General features: G+C 44.7%; 1 protein-coding gene across 5 annotated transcripts in view; it reads left to right on the top strand.

Moving 5' to 3' along the window:
* PRKG2 (protein kinase cGMP-dependent 2) overlaps positions 1 to 23,900 on the top strand; it is a 96,539-nt gene that overhangs the window by 6,198 nt on the left and 66,441 nt on the right. For 4 of the 5 annotated variants that reach the window (XM_032334714.1, XM_032334712.1, XM_032334713.1 and 1 more), the window contains exon 2: positions 3,345 to 3,818. In XM_032334714.1, coding sequence (XP_032190605.1) covers positions 3,358 to 3,818 — 461 coding nt within the window. In that variant the 5' untranslated portion in view covers positions 3,345 to 3,357. Of the gene's footprint in view, positions 1 to 91; positions 108 to 3,344; positions 3,819 to 23,900 lie in introns of those variants that run through there. The other variant, XM_032334710.1, reaches the window with a different exon arrangement.

The raw sequence follows: 23,900 nt of genomic DNA, 5'->3' as shown, positions 1-23,900 counted from the left end.
TAATAATAATTTAAAATCGCATGTATTTTCTTCTTTTCTTGCTCAATGCCACAACTCATTCCATTCCTCTTGCCTGTTTATGGAGACAGAAGAATCCCACATTCACAGTGAGCCTTTTTTTTTTCTTTAATTAATTGTCTTCCCAGATAGTTCGGTAGGCCCCTTTGGTTGAAGGCTTACCCTGAATATGTGCAAACAGGTAGAGGCAGTGTGAGGGAATGACAAAGCTTGTGGAGTCCTTACAGTCCTAGATCCTGAGCTGGGTCATTCATGAAGCTTTCTGGTATCCATTCTTAGGTGGAGCTTCCCTTCTCAGGGAAGGTTGCCCAGGCTGTTCTAGAATCATTTCTTTCTTTAATGGAAGAGATAAGCCAGGCAGAGTAAGGTTCCCCTCACCCCCAGGGAATAACTGGTATCTTTAGAGACCTCTTGTCTGGAAGACATCCAACATGCTAGACTTTGTCCCAACCACCAATGATCTCTTCTGGGAGTTCCTCCCACCGAGACACTCAGTGTCTGTCTCCAGCACTGTAAGAGCTACTTGGGGCCTGTTGTGTGTCAAGCATTGTACAGGATACCTTGTAAACATAATCTTCATAATGACCTTATGAGCTGAATATAATTATACCCGCTTCCTAGATTGGAAAACAGGATTCTAAGTCATTTGTAGAAGGTCACACAACCGGAAAGGGCAGGTTGTCTTCCAAACCCTGGCTGGCCTGACTCTGTTGCTCACCTTATATTCTCATCTTTATCTCCAAGTTCATTTCTTATTACATCAAGTCTTGCCCTCTGATTCTAACAATGACTCTAATAACCTGTAGTTGCTAGTTTGATGGGGCAACATCCTATGTTTCTAACAATATGTTCTCCTTGTGGCTAGCAATACATTTTGGAGAAATAGCTTATCTATCTTAGTGACTGATATAGGAAACAGTGAATCTAATTAGATTTTGTGAAGCCAGGCACTTGAAGCCTTGGCTTAAGGGACAACAAAATTTAAATGAGTGAGCTCACTGAGAAATCAGACTCAGTATTGAGCCATTCAGTAACCGACTTACATATCTTAAATTTGTTACTTGATAGATCAGTTAATTTCACCCCTCTTAAGAATTCTTGGCTTGAAGGATTTACACAGCTTCTAAAGCATCTGCATTAAAATGGGGGAAAGAGCTGGTGTTTTGGGAGATCTTAACACCTGTTTCATTGTGTTTCAAGCTTGTAAAATTATTGGATTGGAATAGGGTATTTTGAGTACCATACATAGAGCAAAAATGTTTCTAAGCCTTTTCATATTAAGAATGTTGGAACTCTTCTCTCTGTCCAATTGGATTCCAAATCCATGGAGTTATGCCCCTGATACAGTACATGGCACTGCCTTCGGCCTTAGTAAACAGTTGTTCTATGAATAAAGAGTAAGTTAGTTTAATGTTACATTTTAAAGTTTTTATGCTAACTTTTCTTTATAAGGCAATCCCTTTTCCTTCAACCCGCCTCTTCCTCCAACCTGCCTTGGTTGGGAGTGCTTGTCCATGGACCTAAAAAGCATGTCTAGGAAATGGGTTACTGCTGGATGTTAAAAACTTGCGCACTCATTAATTTAAGACACCCCTGGGAGCTCCATCTCACACTTGCCATGCAGAATCCCATTCAGGTTTATTCCTAGGTCCCAGTCTAATGTCTTCTGAATTGCTTATTTGGATACAAGGGTGTCCACTTCATTGAATTCTAGTCTCCTCAACCTTTTTATATATTCTTAATACGTAAGAATAGTAAATGCTGCCAAGTCAAGAGAAACTTAAAGGTTAAACCTGCCACATCTTTGCAACATAGCAAGGCAGTTTTCTGGAGGCTAATGTTTATTAATGCCTACTCTGAACCTCTGAATTCTATGAGGAATATCTGGGCATTACGAGATTACTTCTGTAAGTACGTTTATTTGCTGTGTGTGCCGTCTGTCTCAGGCGATGTGCATTGGCTATTTGGTTGCATCTGCTTGAGGCTTAGAGGCTGTTTTACATCTGTCCGTCTTTGCCTTTATTGCTGTAGAGGTCACGATTATTCTGGGGGAGCTAGTGAAATCAGTCTGAGCATTTCATTTCTCCTTGAGTTTGAAATTTAGAGGGAGAGAGGGGCAAGAATGTGTGGCTTATGTAATTACGAAGTGTCATCTAGATCTTCGGGTGTTATATCATGAGAGAGAATTTAAACTTAGTTTACAAGTGTTATAATGCATCTTAAGCTATGGCTGTCAAAATATGTGGAAGTATGACGTTTAGATAGGTAGCCTAAAAAGACTTACACCTGATGGGAATTAATCAAAGCAGTATTTTTCCAAACTCACCTTTTCAAGTTCTCCTTACTGGTTTTGCTCATATGCGCTTCTGATCTGCAGGCGATTTTAAAAAATTTTCATTGAATTGATTCAGTAAGCCTGATACCTAATTTATCTCCCACTTAAGTAATAATATCAGTGAAATCACAAGTCTGCGGGGCCAGTTATTTGTATTTATAAGGAATGTTACAGTAAACACAGAGCTTTGAACAGCAATGAAAGGATTCGGACAGAATTACAACCACCCTGATAATCCTCGTTTAAGTTCCCCCCGCCTGAGATCTGCTGGTTAGGGACGCACTTTGGGGCCTACACCGAACATGGTGCGAACCGGAAAGGAGTGGAGCCTTGCGCCGCGCATCATCGTTTTGGGATAAACCTGGGCTTTGGGATATTCCGTAAAGGATGTCAGGGACTCCTTATCCCTCTGTTCCACTGTCTAGGAACTGTTGCCCAGAACTTTTCAACAGGGAAATACAGAACACAGGGGTGCCCCAGCAGGAGGAACGCGTTAACAAGGCGGCAGCACCGCTCAGTCTGGTCGGCAGGAGGAAGGCGGACGCGGTTTTCTAGATCAGGGAGTCGTTTCTTGCTGCGGCCGCGCAGGGAGCGGCGAGAGCGCGCCCAGTCCGAGCCTCTGCTTCTGCAGCGGCTCCTTTGTGTGGCCGCTTGGCCGCGCTGATGTCCAGTTTTGCTGTGGGGCCCTCGACGGCTGTCCGGAGAGAATGAGCGGATGGAAGCGCAGGGAGCTCCGGCCGCTGGCGCACAGTGCTTCGGTGGGACACCCGTGCCCTCGTGGCAGGGACAGGGGCAGCGAAACCAAGTGCCAGCTCACGGGAGGTAAAGGAAGTCAGAGGCTCGCTGGCCGCCTGCAAGCAGGGGCGTCACGGTCAGTAGTGCTGACCCGCGGGTTCGCGCTTATGACCCAGGTCGGGATGAGGCGGGCGCGCCGGGCCGGGACGTGGGTCCCTCCCGCACTGGGTCACCCCGATTCTCTGCCTTCTCGCAGGTCCTGGAGCAAGATGGGCAATGGGTCGGTGAAGCCCAAGCACGCCAAGCACCCCGACGGCCGCGCGGGGCCCCCGGGGGTGCAGGCGCTGCGGGCCAGGGTGGCCGAGCTGGAGCGCGAGCTGCGGCGGAGGGAGGCGGACGTCCAGGAGCGCGAGTACCAGCTGAAGGAGCTGCGGGAGCAGCTGGCCAAGCAGACGGCGGCCGTGGCGGAGCTCACGGAGCAGCTGCAGGCCAAGTGCGTCCAGCTCAACCAGCTGCAGGACGTGGTGCGCTCGCAGGGCGACGGCGCGCCGCAGGCCTCGCCCGGGAAGGCGCCGCTGGAAGTCCACCGCGAGGCCTCGGGCTTGGTCTCCCTGCACAGCAGGCGGGGGGCAAAGGCCGGGGTGTCTGCGGAGCCCACGAGCCGGACCTATGACCTCAACAAGCCCCCGGAGTTCTCCTTCGAGAAGGCGAGAGTCAGGAAGGACTCCAGGTGAGGGGCGCGTGCTCCGGCTGGGCAGGGCGGGGGGCTCCTCGGGCCGCTTCGGGGAAAGGGGACACGACCTCTCTCGGGTGTGGATGCAGGGGACCTCCAGCCTGGGTGGGTCCTGGAGAAGGCCCCTCGAAGCAGAGCTCCCCTTTCCACGGGGGCGGCGCTCAGCCGACCCTTGGGATGCGTGTACCCAGGAGCTGAGCTCGCGAAGGTCACGCCGGTCATCCTGAGCGCCCCGAGGGCTGCGCGCGGAGGGGGTCCCAGGAGGTCTGCCCGCAGGAGTGGGCTTGGATGCGGGCACGGATCACCGTGCATGCTCAAGCGTCAGGGAAAGGAAGAAGCGGGATCCTCAGAGGGGGGCGAATTCGTGCGCACCACACGGCGCGAGGGAGCACCGCGGCCCGCCGGTGTTAGATGCCCGGCGGGTGTTAGCGCGCGGACAGGCGCAGAGCGTTCCCGGGGGGAGGCCGCAGTCTCCGCGAAGACCAGCAGATGCGGGTCTTTACTAACCGGGATACACCGTGTGATGGGACCAACTGGATCGGTATCGTGCTGCTGTCTGCGGTGGGGGGAGAGACGGGCAAGAAACCGCACAACTGGGTTTGTCCTGGAGGCCTGGCTGAGGAGGCGACCTTTCCTGAGGTCTGAAGGAGGAAAAAAAGCCTGGATGGGGTGGAAAGGGCATTTCAGGTGGAGGGAGCAATCAAAAGCATGAATTCTGAAAATAAAGATGTTTACGAGGAATTATAAATATTGATGATAGCGCTTTGGTACGTGCATGCACATTTCCTTTCCTACTGAAGGTTGGGTTTCCCAAGCTGGGAAGACTGACTAGAAACAACCCAAGTTAGGGTCTCTTTTCTGTATTATTTTTAAGTGAATGAACATTTTTAGTTGAAATTAGATCTTTCACCTTGATAACATCTTGGCTGAGCCTGGAACCCTTGAGCAAAATGCAGGATTTGTGAATTTAAAACAAATTTTAACTTATTCATAAACACAAGTCATATAAATCAACATAAAACATCTGACTTAAACAAATAAATGATTAATTTTGACAGCAGAATTACAAAGGGAGGTTTAATTCATCAATTTGTTGACAGTCACATAGTGCGTGATCAATAAATATTTGCTAACGAAACAAATCACACTGGGTTATTAATCATAATACTCTGTGGCTGAAAGAAATCTGATTAATATTAGAGTTCAGAAGAGTTTGCTGTTAAAAAAAATGGAAGAGTTTGTTGTAAGCCAAGATTTTTATTATTATTTGGTTTAGGAAGGTCATATCTACTCCCTTTGCAAAACTAATATTTATTTTTAATGGTGTGGATTTGTGGATTTGTGCTGGAAATCATCTAATGTTCTCTTTTGATATAACAGAGATATTTTCATATATAGTAATATTACATATTATGTAGTATATTATTATATGTATGTAAGCACAGTATATTATTTGTCCCACCAAAAATCTTTCAAATAGGAATGTTCTTGTATATCTAAGAGAAGCATCAGAGAATTTAATAGCAATTCATCTTCTTTGACCTGCCCCTACATATTCTACCAGATTTCTCTTGAGCAGAAGTTGTGTTCATTCTTTTATTCCAAAGACTTGTCCATCTTGAGGCAGAACACCATTCTCCTGGTGTTAGGGAACTGGACCATTCAAGATAAACATATTCCTTTGTATAAAATTTCTTTCTTTGTATTTCTTTATTAACTCTTTTGTAATCAGGAAAATAAATCAGTAGTTAGGTGCAGTCAGTTTCTGAGCCAAACCACCTGTCTATAGTGAGTGGGACACAGGAGGGAAAACATTAGAGCTCTTGAATGAGGACTAAAAATGACTCCCTTCATCATAAAGGCAAGCCATGGGTACGAGTCTATGAGGAGGCCATGATGAAGAAGTAGGCTAATGGCTTGATTTTGTTTTTGTTTTTTTAATGAATAAGTCCCAAAGAGACCAAGCTAGATCATCCCTGTCCTAATGTTCCCTCCTACACTTCCATAAAACATTGTGGCTCTAAATTGAAAACAATAATTAGAATTGGGGACCATCCATTCTTTTTTCATGGATTGGTTTGTGCCCCAGGTTCCCGTGCAGCAGTTTTTGCCTCAAGTTGTCTTGCAGTCTCCCTTGCAGATGTCTTTCTTCTTAAGTTTGGAATAACTGCCTAAATATAGATGACTAACATCATCAAGTCAGAGACTTTAAATTTTCCAGTTTTTTAAAAATTAGTCAGCATTACAAATCATTTTCCAGTTTCAAGTAGTTCTAGTTTTAGAGAAAAGCCTCAAGTAAACTTTGGATATTATTATATATCTTTTATAGAGTCTACCAAAAATCTTGTGAGAAACAATTTTCTAGGAGTGAGAGCATTAGAAAAGGGGGGAGCGTCTTTAACTGATAAGAGGACGGCACCTCGCACTCGCTGGCTTAGCTACTTTTCCAGGCAGTTACTGGAGATATTAGAGAATTTAACGCATCCGTCAACGTTTCCTTCATTTATTTTGAGGTGCTCATGACTTATTTGTTGAGCTCTATAAAGTTTCTTGGCTGAAATTTTGACTGAATTTGTTCCTACTGATAAGTGGCAACAACATTTTGGAGTCCCTGCTTCCACACTGAGTCAGAAGGCCATTGAACGGCTTTTTAGTCTTTTTGTCAACCAGAGTGTGTCCGATGAGTACCGGACGTGACAGTGAGCAGGAAAGTGAGGGGAGATCCCCAGCCCTCTTGCCGTCAGCAGCGCTAGGCGTACAGGATGTGCCAACAGAAACTGTGAGATAACATTGGGGGACGACAGATTTGTGACCTGAAGATTCAGATTCAGTAGTTCATGAGAAGCTGTAAAACCCATCCCCGGTACTCTGTGAGCTTGCTGGGGCCCCGTGCTCGAGGTTATTGTAAACGGCAAGTGAACTTCACTAACGACCAGACAGCCCACTCATGCCAGCTTTGCTGTCCCGTACCCATCAAGTGTTCCTGCGGGGCTTGAAGCGGGGGCTCAAACTGGATAGAGGGACCTCCCTGGTTTCTATGGAACAACGTATGTACTGTAGTGGTGCTGGGAAAGTCTTAACTCAGTGCTGTTCGATAGGACACTCTGCCTTGGCGGATGTGTTCTATAATCTGTGCTGCCCAGTGTGGTAGCCAAGAGCAAAATGGGGCTGTGAGCACTGGAACTATGGCTAGTGTCACGGAGGAATGGAATATTCATTTTAATTAACTTTATTTTATTTTATTTTTAAATATTTCATTTATTTATTTGCGGAGAGAGAGCAAGAGAGTGAGAGCAGTATTACACGTGGGGTGAGTGGGAGAGGGAGAAGCAGGCTTCCCAATGAGCAGGGAGCCCCGTGCGGGCCTCAAACCCAGCACCCTGATCATGACCTGAGCCAAAGGCAGAGTCTTAACCACTGAGCCGCCCAGGCGCCCCTGTTTTAATTAACTTTAAAATGGAATAGCCACGTGTCTGGTGGTTACTGTATTGGATGTTGCAATTCTGGATTACGTGTTATGCTTTAACTGAAGTAGAGCTGACACACAATGTTATGCTAGTTTTAGGCGTACAGCGTTGTGATTTGACCACTCTAAGGGATGCCGTGCTCGGCTGAAGCGTAGCTTCCATCTGTTGGGTCTATAGGACTATTACAATACCAGTGACTATGTCCCTATTCTGGGCCTTTCATCCCTGTGGCTTCCTGTTTCCAGAACTGGAAGCCTGCACTCCACACCCCCCTTCATTCAGCCCCCATGGTCCTCCTTTTCGGCAATTACCAGTTTGTTCTTTGTCATTATGGGTGTGTTTCTGTTGGTTTGTTCTGCTCTGTTTTTTAGAGTCTGCATATAAGTGGAATTATAGGGTATTTGTCTTTCTCTGTTAACTTATTTTACTTAGCACAATACCCTCTAGTTCCATCCATGTCACAAATGACAAAATCTCATTCTTTGTATGGTTGAGGAATATTCCGCTGCATACAGACACACCACAGCTTCTTGATCCATTCATCTGTTGATGGACACTTGGGTTGCTTCCATGCATTGGCTGTAAATAAGGCCGCAGTAAACATGGGGATGTACGTGTCTCTTAAAATCAGTGTTTTCATTTTCTTTGGGTAACTACCCAGGAGTGCGATTACTGGATTGTGTGCTGTTTCTGTTTTAATGATTTGAGGAACCTCCACACCGTTTTCCGTAATGGTTGCACCAACTCGCATTCCCACCAACAGTGCACAAGAGCTCCTTTTTCTCCACATCCTGGCCCACATTCGTCCTTTCCTGTCTCTTGGATACTAGGCGTTCTGACGCCTGTAAGGTATGATCCCGCGTTGTGGTTTTGATTTGCATTTCTCTGATGATTGGTGACTTTGAACATCTTCTCTTGCATCCGTTCGCCATTTGCAAGTCTTCTTTAGAAATCGATTGTGTGTTTTTGACTGGAACTGCTATTTCCTGAGATGGGAATGATGACCTAGAGAAGTGTGGCAACATAGGACTCGTATTTGGTTCCAGCACAAAGCCACAGCAGAGGAGAATGTGCTTGTCAGACGGAGAAGAGCACAAGGTGGGGCCACTCTTCAATGGCGCTGAACCTGCGGCGCATCATGGCCTTTTGTAGCGACTTGGCTTTGTATCCGCTGACCATTTTTGATCTTCAGAGGCATACAACTATGTGGGCACAGAGCCCGTTTCTATTACAGGTACTTAGCCTTACTGAAGTATCATAAATCATGATGAGTCAGAGCACTACGGTGTATCAAGTTCTCTGATTTCTGACATAAATTTATTTTAGCAAACAGCCGGGGATTTAGAGCTGGAAGAACCTTTACTGCAGAAGAGGGAAGACAGGCAGGAGAGTTGCAGATTATGTCATGGCAGTGGCAGGGCTAAGTTTAGAACCCAAGATTCTTGACTTTGAAAGCAGTTAGTTTCCTCTACAATCCTGATTTTCTTAGAAGTCCCCACAAAAATCAAAGCCCTCATGTCAGACAGTGTGGGCACCTTTTCACCTGCTTTATTGATGGATAGGAAGAGCATGGGTGCTTCTGGCTCCTTCAGGCAGAGCTGAGCAGAGCTTACTCTCTCTCAGTGTTTACCAAGTGCTGGATCCTCAGGGCTCAGGCCTGTGTGACACAGGGAATGGCTCAGAGCTCCCTGGTAGTGCACTTCGCGATCTAGGGAGGGGCCCGAACGGGTTCCCAGAGGAGCACAGCGCTCTTCAGGGCTGAGAACTGAGCGGCAGAGGAGGGCAAGGAAGCGCTCAGAGAGCCTTTCTGGTCATGTCTGACCTGCCTTCAGCACCAAGACAACCATGGACGCAGAGGTCAAACCTTTCACTGAAATTAAATTTTCCGTTTATGTAGGCATTGTTTAGCCAACTTCAGCCTCGGCAGAGCGAGATTACAAGCTCATGCTGCGTGTCTGGCGGAACACAGGCACATTAATCAGAGACATCTGGCGAGTTGCTAGTATGACTGCCTTTCGCTAGGAACGCAAAAACTATCATTTGAAACTATTGTTCTTCCCTGAAAAGGAAGGATAAAACAAAGACTTGCCATCTGACTTCAGATGTTGACTCTAGTTTTAGGAAGGACAATTAGTTTCCTTTGTCACTCCCACCCCAGGAGCAGAATAGGTAATAGGAACATGTTGGTGAGTCATGCATGGAAATAAGATCTACATCAAGGGGTCGAGAAGGAGTGTGGTTGTTATCATCGGGGTTTCCTTCCTGAAGAGGGGCCGAGCATTCGAGTGTGCGTTATGGAAATGTGGCTTCTTCACTGCACGAACTGTTTGTATGGAATGACCAGTAGTAGTAATAATAGTAGCATTCATATGTCACAAACTATGTGCCGGCCGCCATTCTGAATGCCTCACAAATACTGAATTATTTAATTCTCACAACAAACCTATACTACAGGTAGTATTATTACACCCCCATTCTACGGATGAGGAAACTGAGCACGCAAAATTAAATATCTTGTCCAAGATTACACGGCTCTTAATATCAGAGCCAGGATTCAACACCAGAAACTCTGCTGTCTCAAGTCTGTTCTAACAACTCCAATATACCACCTTTCCAAGATGAAAATTACATTTTAGTTGGGAACCCTTGTAAAAAATTAAATATGTAGTTAGAAACGGATGCGTTTCTAGTGCTTTGGTTTTGTATGATTCCAAACAGCTCCTGGCTACTATGTCTCCCTGAAAATGATGCTTCTAGGAAGTTCTGCTCTGCACTCAGTCTGCAGTAGAGGAGCATGTGCTGGCATGGGAGAGAAAGAAACTTCTTTTTTTTTAGTTCCATGAAATCATGACTTAGATGTTGCTGCTTGAGAGGTTCTATACCCAGATTTCACGGAATCGATTATTAAAGATTTGAAGGAGTGTACGTACAGACTTTTACTAATCAGTTGGCCAGTTAAAAATTTTGTATTGTCTTCACTTACGTCTTCCAAAAAGCAGAAAACGAAACTCTCTATATAAGGAAAGAAAGAAGACGAAGTCCAGTTGTGCGGTGATCTGATAGCCAGAGGCTACGGGTGAAGGCAGAGAGTGCTGTGTCTGGCATAAATGTTCAGAACGTTTGAGAACAGGGGTTACGTTTTCCGGCGGTGGCGTGCATCGAGACACCCCGATCAGACCCGGCTACGCAGGAATGCCTGAGAAAACCGTTACAGGTTAACTGCTGGGAGTCTGTTCCTTAATCGTGGGGACGGGAGACTTGCCTGATGAGGTGGGAGTTGCTTTTCGTGGCACCAGAGAAAGAGAAGTGGAAGCTCAGAGTAGTTCAAGAGTTTTCTGAATTTGCTCAGGGTCGTGGGATCGGTAGTTTCCTGAACCAGGACTCACGTCTATGTCTGCCTGATGCCAGGTGCGAGCTCTGCACCACGGTGTCCGAGGGCAGCCCCTATAGGAGGCACAGCCGGCCGTGGGAATGGCTCCCCCTGGAGGTGTGCGTGCAAGGCAGGAGTGGAAAGGGTGGTGCTGCTTTAAGAAAAAAAAGGGAGAGGTAAGGAGCACAGACAGGTTGAGGAACCTCCTAGAATTAGGAAGCGGCTACCTGGACATCTCGGTGACCTTAAGGAGGCTCAGGCAGACGTTCTGATTCCTGGTCCCAGTCCCTCTCGCTTCCGGCCTCTGACCCCTCGTCTTTCTCTCCAGCAGCCGGAGGCCCTGGGCCCCCTCACCGCGCACCCGCAGCCGGGCGGCCTCTCGGGGCTCAGATGGTCTTCTGCTCCGCTTATGCTGCCCTTTGCTCCTGCTCGCGTTATCCTCAAATCTTCTGATCTGCCAGTTGCCAGGTGTTGGGGAAAATGTCTCATTAAGCCTCGGAAAACACTCGACACCCGAGGCCTCGCTGCTGGGAACAGTCCAGAGTCCAGGCGCAGGTGGGCGCGCCCAGCTGCCTCGGAGCGGCGCCCGCGCCGGCGGCCTCCGTGCCCCCGGGTCCCGGCCCGTGCCCTGCTGTGCTCAGGCCCCGCGAGAGCCAGCAGCCGTGGCTAGCGGCTGGGTAGTGGCCAAGGTCTCCTTCGTGCTTCGGGTCAACGGCTTCAGTTCAGTAACTAGAACCTCTCACTCAGCCAAGCTCGTGTTTAATTTCATTTCTCCTTTGGCTTCCCTCTCTGCACGCCTGTCCCGTCTCCCGTTTCTGTCGTGTACGTGTCCTCGGTCCCCTCATTCCCCTTCACCCTCGGCCCGCGGCCCCAGTGCCGGTTCAAGCACCTGCTCCGGGCCAGGCACTCTCAGTGTGACCCGGGTTGGAGTTTTCTCTGCAGGTTCACAGCCGCCTGCCGGCGAAGTATTACTGTCCGAGGCTCGGCTGGCAGAAGTCACTGGCCCGGGCTCACCGTGTAGTGCCGTGAGCCTTGTGACGTCCCCTGGATGTCAACACAGCTGCCACCAATTCGGAGCCTCCCTGAAGCCTATATCATTCTGTTGTACTTGCTGCGATGCTCACTTCGACGAAGCTGACCACAGTCTGTGGGGCTGCCGGACTGCGGATAGGTTCCTGCAGATGAACCGAGCGGGCCTGGCTTTGAACCGCCGACCTGCAGGCCCGAGAGGAGCCTCCAACCGCCCTCACATCTTCTAAGTGTCTTCTGAAATGCGCTACTCGGTTCTGACCCAGTTTTTTCTTACAGACATTGCATGTCTTTCTGGACACTGCCCATTTTCTTGTTAGATTCATAGGAAAGAGTATAATAGAAACAGTACCGTCCAGAAAAGAGTGACCTTTTTCATTGAGCTCGTTGGATCAGAGGGCGCATCTCCACGGACCTTTGCCTCCTAAGAAGCAGCACAGTCTGCTTTCGGGAAAGCCTCCCTTTTCCCTCTGGAAGCCTGAGCAGCTCCGCTCCTGTCCCCTGACTTTCTCTAGGGTTTAAATTGCAATGGAATTCTCAAAAAGGGAAGCCAAAGACAAAGCTTTTCAGTTTTTAGACTCTTTCTTAAATTTTATTATTTTAAATTTACTTGACACACAGAGAGATCACAAGTAGGCAGAGAGGCAGGCAGAGAGAGAGATAAGGAAGCAGGTTCCCAGATGAGCAGAGAGCCTGATGCAGGGCTTGATCCCAGGACCCTGGGACCATCATGACCTGAGCAGAAGGCAGATGCTCAACCGACTGAGCCACCCAGGCGCTCATCGGTTTTTAGACTCTTTCTAGAAGTACCTTGTCTGTGAAAGATGTGTTTCTTATGTTTCTTGTATTTTTGATTAAAGCTGTTTCCTTCTCTTAAAATCTCATTTTAAAATAATTTACCTCCTCTCCTCCATGTTGACTCTCCTTCAGATTGCTTGTTAGTCGTAGGTATTTTAGTGCAGCCTTGTTTAACAGGTTTTTGTCAGTTTTTGTTTTGTTGTTGCTGGTTTGTTTTGTTAGAGATATACAGCCGGGAATGACCAGAGGGTGTCTTGTATATAATTCAGACTAAAATGTGAGCAGTTGGGAACTCTCAGTGTCCACTTAATGCTTCCCGGAATGTATGTTTATCATGTCCATTAATTTTACCTGGTAACTTTCAAGCCGCAGGGGTTTGAGCATCCCTTTGGGGACGGTAGATCGAGCTCTCGGAAATAGGAGGGAAAGAAAGATCTGTAGCTCCCAGTCCCTTCTTTCCAGGCCAGATGAGGGAGAGGGCGGTGAAAGGCGAGAAAGCGATCTCCTGGAATTCCTGGAACAGAAACACTGGGAAAGCCAGGTGTATTAGTTTCCCTTGCTGAGTGACGAGCCAACACGAACCTAGCAGCTTAGCATCACGTATTTGTTACCGAGAGTCTCCGTGGGTCAGGACATGACCCAACAGATTTTCTGATTCTGATTCTGAGAGGAGATGACACAACAATCATGTCGTCTGCTCAGGGTTTCACACTGTGAAACTTTCGACTGTTTCACTCTGACTGTTGTCAGAGAATCAGCTGACTGTGTCCCTTCCTCGAGCTTTCTAGTGGAAGAAGCCCTCCTCCAAGCTCCCGTGATTGTTGGCAGAATTCAGTTGCTTGTGGTTGTAGGACTGACGTCCCGTTTTCTTGCTGGCTGTCAGCAGAGGCAGCTCTCGGCTCCTAGTGGCTGCCCGGAGCTCCTGGCTGCATTCCTGCTCCCAGACCCATTCCCAACATGGCAGCTTACTTCTTCAAGGCCAGTTGGAGAATCTCTTTATAGTTGATGAAATCTTATATTACACACATGGGGTGACCTTCCCTTCACTGTTGCCGTATTCTGTTGGCAAGGAGCAGATCACAGTTTCTACCTCTCTCAAGGGTTGGGGATTATACAAGAGTTTGACACAAGGGATTGGAGATCATGGAGCCATCTTAGAATTCGGGACACTACACTAGGCCCTTCTGTTTTACTGTTGTGAGATTCCCCGGGTGGGAACGCCGGCCATGCTGGAGATACAACGCCTTACGTAAAAATCCAGAGGCTTGTAGACGTGTGTCTGTGGCAGCAGACTGTGAGCTGTGAGCTATGTACCGTAGCCCAGACGTGAAAACAACCCAGATGTCCACTGACGATGGGATCAATGGGTAAATGAAATACAGTGTATACATATAATGAGATATTGTTCAGCCTTAAGAAGGGAAATAAACTCCTTCCTTTTTTCATGCTATAACGTGAACGAACCTTGAGGACATCATGCCAAGTGAGTAAGTCGGACCCAGAAGGACAAATATTGTATTAGTCCACTTATATGGCATACCTATCACATTTGTACAGACATAAAGCAGAATTGGAGGTTGCCAGGGGCTGGGAGCAGAGAATGGGAGTTATTGTTTAATGGGTAGAGTTTTAGTTTGGGAAGATGAAAAAGGTTCTGCAGATGAATGGCGGTGATGGTTGAAAAACAATGAGGATATCCTTAATGCGACTACACTGTATTCTTAAAAATGGTTAAAATGGTATAGTTTGCAAATGTGTGTTTCACCACAATTAAAAAAAAAAATTCCAGAGTCCTGGGGCTGACTTGACAGCATTGGCCCCATGGGCTGACCCACATTGCAGGTTCTGCATGGTTTCCTGGGAAGAGGGAGAGAGGAGTAACGATTTTCTTATTTCTGTTTATTTGTAATATTGCAGAGGAGAATAAGATATGGAAAACTCCTGCAACAGATGTTAATTTGTTATCGTTAATTAATCAGCCACTGTTAATTACTTGATAGTAATTGATTGATCGCTTCACCAGCCTGCGGTGGAGTCTTGTTTCCAGTGCAGTGGGAATCAAGAGGAAAAGCACAACTTCAGGCTCCCTGGCCTTTTCTTGTTTACAGCCATAATGCATAGCCTTAGCGTGCATCGTAGTCACCTGGGGAGGATTTAAAAATACTGATCCTTGAGGTTTAACCGCCGGGGGTCTTATTAAATTGGTTTGGGGGGAGCACCCTGGGCACCAGGATTTATACAGCCTCCCCAGAGGCTCATGGTGTGCAGCGACGATTAGGAGCCCGTGTTCTGTTACAGGAACACGCTTCCTACCGCCGACTCCAGAGACATTCAGTTCGACGACTGAAGAGCAGGGCTCATCGTGGACTTAGGACGATCATTGAGTGTGTCAGGTTAACTCCCTTGTAAATTTTGGTTGTTTTTAACGTTTCATTATTAAACTCTGTTCTTGGATGCTCCTGGGAATAGGCTCCTGGGCACACACTTAAGAGAGACGGAGGTTTTTGCCATGAGCTTGAAGGAGCAGTAAACGTGATTAAATCACAACCGTATTCAATTCCATGGCAGTAGAGAGAGCGGGCGGACAGGAGAAAGTCGTGCTCATTTTCTGATTACGCACGGAGTGATCTCATCGTTCTCAGGCTAGTTTCTCCAAATCATAAACTTGTGCCTTTATTAGTTTTTTTTCTTGTTGGTTTATGGCTCAAAGGATATTTGGGGAAAGGGAGTGAAGAGACGCGTCTTTTGCTTATCGTCTGCGGCTTGTTTACGGAATAGCGACACTTCTCATCTCCATTCTTGTCTCTGTACCCGTAAACTTGGGGAAGGAGTAGGGACGTTCGTAGCCCGTTAGCATTCTTAATCTTTTGGGTTCCTCTGGGCTCCAGGTGCACTCGTAGGATTTGGCTCCTAAGAGGATGAAGAAGGCACAGCCACGCAGTTGGAGATCTCAGTCTCCTTGGGGAAGCTAACATGTTTGCAGTCTTGTGTAGTTTGTATTCCAAGAGGTAGGTGTGCAGAGGAAGGAGGGGCACACTTTGCTTGGTGGGATCGGGGAGGGCTCCATGGAAAAGATGAATCCAAGCTGGGTTTTGAAGGAGGAACGGCCGGCAGAGAGACAAGGCATCTGGCACATTTGGGGACTTGTAAGCAGCTCAGTGGCCCGTGGGTGCTCTGAGCACTGGGAGGCTGAACAGGCAGGGAGGCTGGATTGTCAAGTTTTACCACCATTGGGAGGGGGACTCCCTCAATAAAATCAAGGTAGGTCTTAAGTATAGTTTTTAGGGCTGTTTGAGGTTTTTAAGTTGCTGGTGACTTGCCGGCTTCTAAGAATTACAGCTATCCCTTAGGTGGGGATAGCTTCATGTGCAGGGCACTGTTCTTAGAGGTTTATACTGCGAACTCATTAAATTGTCATAGAAATCCTATGACCTGTGGACTGTGCTTATTGTAATTTTACAGCTGAGGAAACTTGAGATTAAGTGACTTGCCCAGGGTTCCACGGTTCATAAGGGGCAGAATTAGGACTCAAACCCTGGCACTGCGGCTCCAGATCCCGTGCCCTTGGCAATGTGCGTTACAGAATGCTTTCTCTCTGCGTGTGTAACTGAGCTACGACGTGCCGTGCGAGCTGCATGGCCTCAGCCTCTCTGCTCACAAGAAACCCTTGGCAGATAAGGAGGAAAGTAGCAGGCCGTGGCCACTGGCCCCTACTTTGCCCTGAGCTTATGCAAAGAAGGTTGCGGGATATGCTGTTGCCCAAGAGAAGCAAACAGTGAGAACACAGGCCTCTAAGGTCAGAACCGGAGAAAAGACGCGGGACCCTAACGTAACAGGAACTGTTGGTGGACTTTGACCAACTAAACTTCCTGAAGCAAATTAAAGGACAGAAATTTATTGCTTCCAAGAATGTTGATTACATAGGCAGAGGATGAGAAAGGATTATAGGAGGTTCTGGGTGTGAATTCTGAGATCCAGCCTGGTGGGAGGAACTTGGAAGTGAGCTGAGTGTCTCGGCAGCGCCTCTTTGTGTATCCCTGGTTTCTAGAACGTTTCCCATTCCACTCTCCCACCCCCCAAAACACATGCCGTTGCTGCCTGCATTGCCAGCACTCGACTGTCATTATCTTACTAACACGCGCGATACTCTGTGAGCAGAAAGGATTCCTGCGCTTTCTTCACAGCCGAGTCTGGGATTCGGAAAGTTCAGTGATGTGTCCAAGGGGGCACCGTGAGCAAGGGGCAGAACAGATTCGAATGAAGGATTTTCTCACTCCAAACTCGTTGACACATTTCTTTTCCACATTTTGTTTTTTATTTTTTTATTTTATTTTATTTTGTCTTAAAGATTTTATTTATTTGACAGAGAGATCATAAGCAGGCAGAGAGGCAGGCAGAGAGAGAGAAAGGGGAAGCAGGCTCCCCGCCGAGCAGAGAGCCCGATGCAGGGCTCGATCCCAGGACCCTGAGATCATGACTGAGCTGAAGGCAGCGGTTTAACCCACTGAGCCACCCAGGCGCCCCCACATTTTATTCTTTTGATGAACTTTTCACTGAAGTACACAAATCCTAAAGGGAACAAGCCCATGTTACCCCCAGACGGACCGGACAACAGCACATTCCCCGTTCCTCAGTCCCCTTTCTCTCCTCTAACCGCTACCGTTATCCACCTCACGGGTAGCCAGATTACTTTGTGCCTATCTTTGTGTTCTTTGAAGATTTGATTTACTTATTCGAGAGAGCATGCATGGCTGGGGCGAGGGGCAGAGGCAGAGGGAGAAGCAGGCTCCCCCCTGAGCAGGGAGCCCAACGTGGAGCCTGATCCCAGGACCCCGAGACCATCACCTGAGTCCAAGGCACATGCTTAATTGAGCGACCCAGCACCCCAGTTTATTTCTGAATTTTATCTTAATGGGTTTATAGACTAGCTTGTTTGTTTTACATAGTGAGAGTCACTTATGTTATTGTGTGTGGCAGTAATAATTATCAATCAATAATAATGACTTATTAATTATCAGCGCTATACAGTGTTGATTGGATGTTGTGCCACAGTTTGTCAACTCTGCTGTCGTCGGCATTTGATCGGTTTAGCAGTTTTGAGCAAGGCGGCCACGAACGTTTTTGCTTGTCTCTCTCTCTCTGTATCCGTCTGTGTCCGTGTGTGTCTGCACATACGCATCCGTCGCACGCGTGTGAGTTATGGCGGCTCTGTACCCAGGAGAGGAATTGCCGGGGAGTGTGTTCTCTCTAAGTTCACATGGGATGCAGATTGCCACGTAATCTTCCAAAGTAGTTGAACACACACGGACTCTGTCCAGGAACCTGTTAGCATGAAGTCACTCTGCCTGCTCGGCGCCTTTGGCATTGTCCGTTGTTTTTTGTTTTTTGTTTTGTTTTTCCGTTCTAGCCGTTCTGCTGGGTACATTGTGGTATCTGGCTACGGCTTTGGTTACCTCTTCCTTGATCGTTAACAAGGGTGAGCTCTTTTAGGAATATGTACTTTCCACTGATGTCCGGTTTCCCCTACAGCTCGGTGGTACAACTAGTGCCCTACGTGAAGGCTCTTCGTTCGTGGAGGTGGATTTTTGAACTTTCTCCTCTGTTCCAAAGGCTTCCTGTTCCTTCTTGTGCCATGAGTTTATTCTTTTAATTACTGTGATGATGAGTTTATTCTTTTAATTACTGTGATGTCTACTGAATGTTGACATCCTTTAAGTGTCCCAACTGTGTTACGGCTCTCCTCTCTTGTGATGGCTTTTCTTGGGCCTTTGATGACCAAGAATTTTAGAATCAGCTTGTTAATTTTCGTAAAATTTTTCAGAATTTTGACTGAGATTTCATCAAACCTGATCTGAGTAGCACGGACATCATTAAAAGATTTAGTCTTCTCACCCACAACTATGGTGTATGTTTCCATTTCTCTTAAAATTCTGTACTTCTCTCTGTAGAGGTCTTACACAGTTTTGTTAGATATAATCCTGTATATTTGAGGTTTGTTATCTTTTTAAAGTGATGTAATTTAAAATTTTTCATTTTTAATTATTTGATGCTGGGATATAGAAATAAAATTGAATTTGTTTGGGGACCTTGTATCCAGTTGTTGGAATCACTTGTTAATTTTGATAGTTCACCTACACATTCCTTTGAATCTTTTACCAATACAGCGTGTCTTTAGAAAGAAGGGTAGGTTTATTTCTTCTTATCCTACAATTACATATTTGGTATTTTTTCTTTTTTTCTCTCTCTCTCTGTGTGTGTGTGTGTGTGTGTGTGTGTGTGTTTCTTTTCTTTCTTTTTTTTTTTTTTTCTCACGTTATTACATTTGCTCAGACTTCTGGTTCAGGGTCAAATTAAAATGTCTCATTTCTGATACCAAGAGGAAGGCTTTCAATATTTTACCATGTGATATAATGCTTTCTGTTTTTGTTTTGTTCTATACATAATCTTTCATCAGATTAATGAAATTCCATTCCACTCTATTCCTAATTTGCTAAGAGCTTTTTTAAAATTTAGAAATAATATACAGGTGTTTACTTTTATCAAATGCTTTTTCTGCATCCAATAAGATTTTACTAATTTTTTTTTAAGATTTTATTTATTCATTTGATACACAGAGATCACAAGTAGGCAGAGAGGCAGGCAGAGAGAGAGAGAGGAGGAAGCAGACTCCCCGCGGAGCAGAGAACCCCATGCGGGACTCGATCCCAGGACCCTGAGATCATGACCCGAGCCGAAGGTAGCGGCTTAAACCACTGAGCCACCCAGGCGCCCAAGATTTTACTAATTTTTTTAAAAGATTTTATTTATTTATTTGACAGGCAGAGATCACAGTAGGCAGAGAGGCAGGTAGAGAAAGAGGGGAAGCAGGCTCCCCGCTGAGCAGAGAGCCCGATGCGGGACTCGATCCCAGGCGCCCCTTTACTAATTTATTTTTATCTTTATTTTTTCTACATTGTGAATCGCATTAATTTTTCTTTCTTGTGCTGTGAGTTTAATTATCAGCCTATTCTCATACTCTAAAATAAGGTGGTAAGAATTTTTCTTTTTTATTTTCTGAAAAAGATTATGTAAGTTTAATGTTATTTTTTCCTTCAGTGTCTGAAAAACTTAGTGGTTGGATTTAGAATTCCTTTTGTGAGACCGTTTTTATTTTTGGTTCAATTTTTCTAATTGCTAAACACTTTTTTTGCTTCTTCTTTTGTCATACATGGTTTATTATATTTTTCTCAAGGTTTTTCATTTCACTTAATTTTCAGAAGTTGATTATACTATATGTTCAATCATTTCTTTTTATATCTGTAATATCTGCAGTGATGGATCCCTTATTTTTAAGATTGATAATTATTCTGTCTGTCTCCTTGCCTTGCTGAGAATTCCTCAGTTTTGTGTCTTTCTAAAGAAACCATTGAGGGCTGTGTTGTTTCTCTTCATTATACTTTTTTTCTATTTTACTATTTTCTGCTTTCATTTTAATGTTTATTTTCTTCTCCCCCCCCCCTTTTTTTAGCTCACTCTGCTTTTTTTTCTCTAACATTTATTTGATTTTATCTTCTTCTTTTCTAATAAATCTATTTAATAATGTAAGTTTCCTTCTTAGCATGACTTATGTACATCTCATAAGTTTTGGTATGTCACACTTTTATCATTTACATAAATGATAAAATACTCTTTGATTTTCAAAATACTCTTTGATTTTCTTTATGATTTGATCACTGATCGGTGGGTGATTTAGAAATGTATTACTTGGGGCACCTGGGTGGCTGAGTTGGTTAAACGTCTAACTCTTGTTTCAGCTCAGGTTGTGATCGAGGGTCATGAGATCAAGCCTTGCGTTCTACTCTATGCTGAGTGTGGAACCTGCTTGAGAATCTCTTTCCCTCTCCCTCTGCCCACTACCTTCCCCCGTGTCTCTGCTCAAGCATGCACTCTCTTACAGAAAATAAAATAAAATAAAAAAAGAAATATATTGCTCAAAAAATGTGTTGCTCAATTCTCAAACATTTGAGAATTTTTTGATTATTTTTTGTTGCTGATTTCTAGCTTCATTCTGCTATTCAAAGAACATACTCTGTTGCTGAGACATGCATTAGGGTTCACCATATCATCAATATTCATTAAAGTTTTCATGCATTGAGAAGAGTGTGTATTCTGAATTTGTTGAATGCAATCATTTACTTTATTTTTGGAGAGGAAGCTGGGGAGGGGGAGAGGGAGAGGGAGAGAGAGAATCTAAAGCAGGCTCCATGCCCAGTACAGAACCTGATGCCAGGCCTGGTCTCATAGTCCTGAGATCATGACCTGAGCCAAAAGCAAGAGTGGACCCTTAACCAGCTGAGCCACCCAATGCCCCAAATGTAATCATTTAAGTGAAGTATCAGTGAGGTCAAGATATCACGTTTCATAGTCACCTGTTTAAAACCGTGTTCTGACTGACTTTTGTCTCTTGTCCTGTTAGTTACTTAAAGGGATGTATTAAAATCTCCCAAAAGAATTGTGGATTAGTTTATTCTTTTATTTTTGCCAATTTTTTTTGTATTGTGATGCTATCTAATTAATTGCATACAGATTTAGAATACCTGTATTTCCTGATCATATCAATATGAAATATCCATCTTTATTTCTAGAAATGTGTTTTTCTAGTTACCTATATCAAGAAACATTTTCTTTGTAATTGGTGTTTATAATATATAAATATCTCTTTCTACTTTCTTACCTCCAGCCTTTCTGTATCCTTATCTTTAAGGAATGCTTCTTATAAGTAACACACGTTTCATATTTCCCTTTTATTTTTCAATCTGACAGTCTTTTCTTTAAATTGCAGTGTTTAGTATATGTATCTTTAATGTAAATATAAATATTTGCTTATTACCATAGTACTATTTGTTTCTTATTTGTTACACTTCTATAGTTTCTTTTTCTTTACTTTCTTGACATTTTCTAGGGTTGATTAGATGCATATTATTTTTCCATTTTCTTTTCTGTTAGCTTTCTAGTTAAATATTGTTTGGCTCATCTTATAAGGGTTACCCTAAAGTATAACATGCTTCCTTAATTTAGTAAATTTCTAATAATAGTTTAGTGCTTTTATCACTTCCTGGACCTTAAATTATGTTTACTGCCATCTCGTCCACCCCACGCACAGCTTCACTGTTTTTCTCAAACATTTTAAAATCCTCGAGGTGTTGCTGTTACTTTTGTAAAGATGAGCTTCCTTTGGTCATGGATGCCTTCTTTGTCCGTTGCTGTTTCTTCCTTCTAGCATCTAGTAGTTTCCATCTGGGGTTGTTTCTGTCTGGAGCTCTCCAACATTGTGAGTCTGTTGTCAATGGAATGCCATTTTGAATGTATTCATTTTGCTTTTACGTTTGAAGGCCATTTTCACTGGGTTAAGATAGTGGAAATAGGCATCGTGAAGCTCTTTGGAGAAATCCCATTGTCTTCTGGCTTCTTTTATTTCACTCGAGGCGTAAGTCACCTAACCCCGTAACTTATTTACTAGTTGTTTGAGGCAATTGTCTTTTCTCCAGTTGCATCCCAGGTTTCCCCTTTCTGTTTGGTTTTCATTAATCTGACTATGATGGTCTTAGGTATGGTTTTCTTTGGATAAGATTATTTGAAATTCTGTATCTGATACCTACAATATGTTGATCTGTTAGGTCTCTTTCTATTGTTCTCTATTTTTCTCTTGGTCTTCACTCATTTGGTCTTTTCTCTTGGTATGCCTGATGTTTTACCATGTACTCTATTTAGGGGAAAGCTCTAGAGAAAATTTGAGTCTCTAAATTTTGTGAATATCCTGGAGAAAACACTTTTCTTTGCTTGTGGCAGGCAGTCAGTCTAGGAACAAATCAATTTAACCAAAATGGCATTTGACACTTTGAAGTTTGTGTTCTGTCTTTTTCCAGAGCTAGCCTCTTTTGGGCTGATTCTTTCTCTCGGTACAGCCTTATGGATGACCCCTCTGAAATCCTGGGTGTTTACCAGGATTCTTCCTTCACGGTGTGCCTTGGACATTAACTTTGGTCTTCCTTTGAGATTGCCAAAACTCTGCTCAGTGCTGGGTACAAATCAACAAATGCCTTGAAGGGAAAAGCAGAGGTGATTATCAAGCTCATATTTTCTTGTCGATAACAGCTTTTCAAGCTGTGGTTATGTTGATAGGTGTCCAGTGCTTTCAAACAAATTTGTAAATATCTACTTTAGCTCTTGGAGTTGTACTGTGTGAGCAGGGACAGTTGTTTTGGTAACAGCTGGTCTATCATTGTTGGAGAAGGAGTGGCCAAGTTCATACTCTTAGTCACTGCTGTATGCTGCCTCTTAGACATTTCAAGAGAAGACCCAGTCCTTCAAGAATTTATAATTTGGGGCACCTGGGTGGCTCATTTGGTTAAGCTGCTGTCTTTGGCTCAGGTCATGATCCAAGGGTCTTGTGATCGAGTCCCACATTGGGTTCCTTACTCAACGGAGAGCCTGCTTCTCCCTCTGCCTGCTGCTCCCCCTGCTTGTGTTTGCTCTCCTCCCCCTCTCTATGTCAAATAAATAAATAAAATCTTTCTAAAAATTAAAAAAAAAAGAATTTTAATCTTGTTTGGAGAAAAAGTTATAGAGAGAACCCTTTTCTATTGGTAGGATGTTATAATAGGGTTATACACTCAATTAAGTTAAAAGGATTTGGAAACTCTTTGAGATCATGGGCCATGCTTAGTTAATTTTTGCGCCCCAAGTAAATGTTTGATAAAGTTTGTTGAATTGAATAGACATGGATACAATACTCTAGGAGTTTAGAATAGACTTAAAGGATTGTGTGAGCTACACACCTGCACCTGGGCAGGTCGGCTAGATCATAAAGGGAGAATTATAAAGCTTGAGCTGATCGAGGGAAGAAGAAATTAAGTTGGAGGAGAAAAACAGAGGCTCAGTCTAGCGATAAAGCTGGCAGGCATATGAGGCCATGAGGATACCAGCCTACTGAAGCAAAGGTTTTTTTTTGCAAGTAAATACTGGATGGATGAAGTGGAGTCATGTGGTGTGAAATGGTGAATACCAGATTGTGGGATGTTGCTTTTCTTCTACGGTCAAAAGGGTTTTCAGACTGCTTCCATGGAATGTTCATAGAAGTTAAGCCAAAAGAAGAAATAAATAAAGAAGACTCTGAGGTTTGGAAACATTGGTTTAAGAGATTCGTTTACTGGAAGATTTCTTTGAACTTGGAAAGTATGCATTGTGAATTTCCAAAATTGTTCAACTCAGCACACTTTTGCTCATAAAGGAAGAGCACTTCTTGGAACATATTTTGGGAAATTAGGCTCTGTGGGCATTGATGAAACACTGGCTGGGATGTTAGGAGAGTATTGAAGGCCTGTGAAAGCTGGGGCTGTTTTGGCATTGTTCAGATGCTTGCTCTGAGAAGAACAT

The sequence above is a fragment of the Mustela erminea genome, chromosome 2 (assembly GCF_009829155.1).
Source record: "Mustela erminea isolate mMusErm1 chromosome 2, mMusErm1.Pri, whole genome shotgun sequence".
NCBI classification, from domain to species: domain Eukaryota; kingdom Metazoa; phylum Chordata; class Mammalia; order Carnivora; family Mustelidae; genus Mustela; species Mustela erminea.
This window is presented reverse-complemented; position numbering and strand designations above follow the sequence as displayed.